General features: G+C 51.7%; 1 protein-coding gene across 1 annotated transcript in view; it reads right to left on the bottom strand.

The window, feature by feature from the left end:
- Positions 1-5,552, bottom strand: part of PABPC1L (poly(A) binding protein cytoplasmic 1 like) — a 21,521-nt gene that overhangs the window by 2,259 nt on the left and 13,710 nt on the right. The window contains exons 8-14 of the mRNA XM_025039727.1: positions 5,095-5,361; positions 4,148-4,233; positions 3,379-3,491; positions 2,734-2,840; positions 1,840-1,933; positions 449-579; positions 3-38 (exon numbers count right to left, since the gene is read on the bottom strand). Coding sequence (XP_024895495.1) covers positions 3-38; positions 449-579; positions 1,840-1,933; positions 2,734-2,840; positions 3,379-3,491; positions 4,148-4,233; positions 5,095-5,361 — 834 coding nt within the window. The remainder of the gene's footprint in view (positions 1-2; positions 39-448; positions 580-1,839; positions 1,934-2,733; positions 2,841-3,378; positions 3,492-4,147; positions 4,234-5,094; positions 5,362-5,552) is intronic.

Genomic DNA, 5,552 nt, shown 5'->3' with positions numbered 1-5,552 from the left:
GCCTGGTGAGCCTGCAACACAGCCAAAGCCTCTTCGACCTGTGGGACACAGCGGGAGGGGCTTAGTGCAGCTGCCCCAGCAGGGTCCTCGGAGAACCTTGACCTCCCCCTGCCTCAGCACGCTAGACACAAGAACTCCCTTCCCGCCACAGCATTTCGGCAGAGCCCTCATCTGACTGCTGCTTGCAGGCTCCCACGACAGAAACCCACGGTCACCTTCTCAAGACAGATGTACACTGCTGGACAGCTGGGAAAACGGGAACCCTCATACTGAGTCAGAACACAGCTCCTTGTGCCAAAACCTTGCCTATGGAGCTGCAGAGAATCACTCTCACTCCAAGATTCCGGAGGTATCAGGAAGAAGATAAAGTTTGTCCAAGCAGCAGCTTGCTAGGTCATCTAGGAGATGCCTTTATTTTTAGCTCTCCTGCCACCCAGCTCCAGCCCACCTTGGCATTGAGGGACTCTGGAGACTCCAGCATGAGCAGCAGCTCTGAGTTGTCAATCTCCAGCAGCATGCCCGTGATCTTGCCAGCCAGCTGGGTGTGGACGTCATAGATAAGGGGGTAGAGACGCTCACCTGCATGGAACAGCCTCTGATGGCTTATGCACACCCCTGGCTGATAGCCCAGCATCCCAGGGGTGCTGGGGCATCTGGGTGGCTGTCCCAGAAGTGCTCCTTTCCAGGCTGTTACTTAACCTTACCAGGAACCTCTCCCAGCTATGAAGTGGGCACAGCAAACCCCACTTTGGAGGCCAGTCTGCAGAATCAAATATGATATCATACATGAAGGAGTCTGTACAGGGTCTGACACAAAGCTGGTTCCTGTTTAAAGACTACTCTTGTTTGTTTTGCAAGAAATAGGTCCAAGTATACACTGAAATTTTAGACAGGTTGTAATAATGCTGAACTTGACTTTTTGGGGGAGCAGGGAGCCAAATATACAAGATAAGTTCACCTTCCACCATCAGGTACTTCTAGTGACAAGGCCCAGTGTTGGTGGTCAGCCTATCTCGGCAATGTGTGGAGGGTCTGGACAGGATGGGGTGCTGGGGTGCCTGAAGTGGGAAGGGGAGAGGTCTTCCCATGATGAAAGTGAAGACGTTTACAGGGAACTGCTGACAGCCTTCTGCCCCCACTGAGAATTTTCGAGGGGTAGGTAGTGAAGTGGGGTAGTGAAGTGGCAAAACCCCAAGTGAGCTGAGGAGACAATGGGGTGGTGGCAACCAAGGCAAAGAAGGTTAAGGAGAACTTGGTGGCCACGAAGAAAAGAACCTGCCAGCCACGAGTGAGTTTGTTCATTCATTTAAGTTCGTGATACCCTTGAGCAGGGCCTGTCATGGACACTGGGGATGGAGATGAATTGCACAAGGAATTCAGGGGCCAGTGAGGAACATTTATTTTCCTAATGCACATTTACTTCCCACTACCCTGCAATGGGTTCTACTGGGAGGCTGATGGAATGTGGTGACAGCTTCTTCCCATTTAGGGGAGGTGTGAGGAACCGCAACACCTATCTTATGGGCCACATCCCAGCAGAAACCCAAGATCATGTTTCACACCCTATTCTTTCTGTCCCCTGACCTCCCCACATCTGGAGGTCTCTCCCAGACTAAGTCAAAGTCATAGGACAGCAGAGCTGAAGAGACCTCAGGAATATCTGGTCTGATCAGTATTTTAAGATGAGAGAACGGGGCCTAGAATGCAGAGGACACTCGGGCAAGGTTGGCCAGCAGGTTGGTCAGCGGCAAAGCTGGACCTTGTCCTCACGTCTGACCTCCACTCAGGGTATTTCCCACCAGGCTAGCCAGCTCTCAGCCAGGGGAACAAGGCACTCACCAATCATCTGCTTTTGCTCGTGCAAAGGTGCTGCGGCCAGCATGGACGCGGTCAAGGGCTCCTTTCCAGGGATGCACACAGCAGGCTCCTGGACCTGCACATAGTGCCAGGGACACATCCCTTAACCACCACGGATGGGCAAGGCCTCGAAACACTTAACCCTGTCAGGTAAGCACAGGCCTCCAGGAAGGCTCTGCAAGAGGGGAGTAGGGGGCAAGGGATGGACAATTGGGTGGGACAGAGTCCCCGACAAGGGCACGGTGGCCTAGACGACAAAGTTCTACTCTAACACAGATGTTTTCCATTGTGCCAGGAATCTCTAAAGGCCAAACGAAGCCACACCTTACTAAAAATCACTTTGTGCCAAATAAAGCACTTTGGATCAAGGAGCGTTCATGGCCACATCCCCAGCATACGTCTGACCTTTTCACATCTTGGTAACTTTAAAAGCATTTTGCTGTTTAAAGACTATTCTTGTTCATCTTGCAAGAAATAGTTTGGAGCATACCCACTGAAATTCTAGATAGGAGATGAACATGCTGAGTTTGAGACTTGGGGGGTGGGGCAGGGAGATAAATATCCAGCCTTTAAATTTAATTGCAGTAGATATTTTCAGTTCTGTTTTACAGATTAATCACATCCTTGCTGCGCAACACATAAATACTAAGGAAATCCAAATTAATTTTGTTAATAACCCAGGCGAAGCAAATCGTGATTAATAAACACACATGATCCTGCTCCTTTCCCTCCTGTTAGTAAGGGCGGGGAAATCATGTTGATGGTACACGTTAATAAACGAAACTTTACAAGGCCCAGAGAGAGCCAGAGCCTTAGCCAAGGTTCTAGCCAGGCTTCCTGGAGCCTGGACTAAGAGGGCAGCTGGACCAGCCTTACCCCAGGGGTATTGGGTGTCGCCAAAGAATATCTGTGTGTCAAGAGAGGCCCGCCTGGCATCGAGCATCCCACCACATTGGGTCCAGTGGTCTGGGTACCAATGTTGGCTGTAAGACACAAACAGGATGTTAGGACCTGGCAGCAACCTCAAAGCCACAAAACTTAAAAGACAAGCGTTCACATAGAATCCCCAGCACTGAATTTGGTGCCAGCACGTAAATGCGCAAACACTTGCCGAATGAAGGAACAGATGTGCTTGCCTACAGTCAAAATCTACGCACTAGTTCGCAGCTGCTCTTGTTACTAAGTTCAAATCCGGTGCTAAGCCCCTGCATTTATCATCTCATTCACCCACCCAACAAAATAGAAATACTGTTTCCATTGCTATTTTAAAGATGAAGTGATCCCATATAGTAGTTAGCAAGGCCACAGAGTGAGCCAGCCGCAGGAAGTGGGTCTGGGGGCCTCTAAAGTGCACATTGCCCACTGTGCCACACGGCCTCCGAAGTCAGCCCGGCTCTCCAAGAGCGTGAATGGCAAGGTCACGGTGGGGCTGGTTCTGACTCCCTGCTAATGCCAACCCAGCACCAAGCCCTGCCCCACCTTCCTTGCACACCCATTCCTCCTGGCCCCGCCCACACTCACCCACTCTTTGGGTGTGGGGCACCTGTTGTGGCGCCTGAGTGGAAGCCTGCCTAACACTGCTGACGTGGGCCAGGGGACGCCGCGACGTGGCTGGTGTCCAAACCATTGAGGCAGCCGGAGGGTAGGCAGCTTGTGGCACAGAGAAAATGGAGAGAGACAGGTTGGTGGGAAGGGGGCGGGGAGTATGATGAAAGAGGCACATTGCACCCTGAGGAAGGGGATAGGAAAGGGAATCAGAGCATTCACAGCAGAAAGATGAGTGAATTCACCTAGTCAGGTAGACCCAGAACCCCAGGGAGGGGGGAATATGGAAATCCGCTATTACAAACCAACTCATGTCTCCCCAGAGCCCCAAGAGGCACAGGCGTCATGATGGCACACCTTCGTCCTACCGGACAGTTTCAAGTCACGTAAACTTCACTTTTAGAAAAGGACCATTCATCAGCAATACAGCCAAAGGAGTTTCATTTTCTCAGCTTTGCAAGAATTTTCAGTCACAAATCAGACAAGTTCTTTGGAGCTAACTGCAGATAATGGCTATATTGTGAGTCTTTTACAGGTGCTTGGTGCTTTACACAGACCTCATTCGGGCCCACATTCAGAAGAGGAAACTGAGGCTCTGAGAGGTGAAGTGACCCACTCAAATTAACACCTTGGGAAGTGACAGAGCCAGGCTTAAACCCAAAGCTCATATTCACTATATTACATGCTGCCTCATGGGGCTCACACTCATAGGCCAGGCCGAGGGTGGAAAGGGCTGGATCACTCACACGAGGATCTGGGCGGCTGGGCCGTCCACCTGGGGGCAGGCTGAAGAGGTGGGCCAGAGCCATAGTATGCAGCCTGGGCTGGAGGCTGTGAGGGAGAAGACCCAGAGTCAGGGGTGGCAGCAGGAGAAGTAAGACACTGTATCCCCTCAAGGACACCCTGCAGGAACTCCACTGTCCCTTCCAGGGGCCTGGATGCTGAAGACCCACAAAGCTGGGATGAGTCCTGCCTCCCATCTCAAGATGTCCATTAGCCCTGAACCCTTCAGGGCAAGATCTCAGGTTCAGTCCTTGCCCTTATTATCAGAGCTACTAGCCCAATGACCTGGATAAAATGGTGACACATCATACTGTCACTTGTGCCAGCTTAAGCAATTGCTAAAAGGAGCGGGAATGTTCCCATCCTAGTAGCCTTTAATGGCTGACATCTTTCTACTTCTTCCACTATCTTTCTACCAAATCCTTTGCTGTAGCCACCCTCTGTCACCACCTAAAAGCAAGACAAGGGCTGCTGGGGGTGGGAAAGGAAGACACCTGGGGCCATCGCGCGAGCTCCTTTTTCAAACTATGCCCCTCAGAACATTAACATCCAGGAGGGATGTTAGCAAAAACTACCGTTTAAGTTGGGGTGATGCAACATACTCTCTGCCAGCCTCGGGAAATCAGGATACATACTGGCATATTAGGGTAGAACAACGTATATGGTAATCTGTCCTTCTTTCGTTTAATGCAATATTTCCCAAACTTATTCAACCACAGAGAATCTTTTTCAGCATAACATTCACAAATCTCTCAGAACGGGAAGCACCGTTTGACGGTGACACTATTACCCCTTTAGAGGTGGGGTTAGAAAGACCTGCCGTTTCTGGAAGCTCCGTCTGCCTGTGAAGCTCCGTCTTCCTGCTCTACCTGGCTGGTGTGGAAAGATTTTTTTTGGGCAGGCCCTCACCTGGGGCACAGCGGGCAGGAAGTAGTTGGCGGGCTGCTGGAAGGAGCCCAAGAGGGGGCCACCCAGGGCCCGCACAGTGGAGAGACGCTGCATGTACTGGTTAGTCAAGATGGCCTTCCGCTCCTCTTTGCGCTGGGCCAGGGCCACGTAAAGCGGCTTGGTGCCGACGATGCGCCCATTCATCTCTGTCACGGCCTTCGTCGCCTCTTCTGGAGAGGAAAAACACACAAAGCCAAACCCTTTGCTGTGGCCACCCTCTGTCATCACCTAAAAGCAAGACAAGACAAGGGCTGCTGGAGCTGGAGAAGGAAGGCTCCTGGGGCAGAACTCCCCTCCTCCCCTGAGCAGGCCCAGGAGGAACCCGCCGAGGTTTTATCCAGGGTGTGCTGTCACCTCCACATTTACTGAGGCCCGCTGCATGCCAGATACTCGCCGCTCTTCACTTCGCCGACTCCCAC

This window comes from Pteropus alecto, unplaced genomic scaffold, assembly GCF_000325575.1.
Source record: "Pteropus alecto unplaced genomic scaffold, ASM32557v1 scaffold45, whole genome shotgun sequence".
NCBI lineage: Eukaryota > Metazoa > Chordata > Mammalia > Chiroptera > Pteropodidae > Pteropus > Pteropus alecto.
This window is presented reverse-complemented; position numbering and strand designations above follow the sequence as displayed.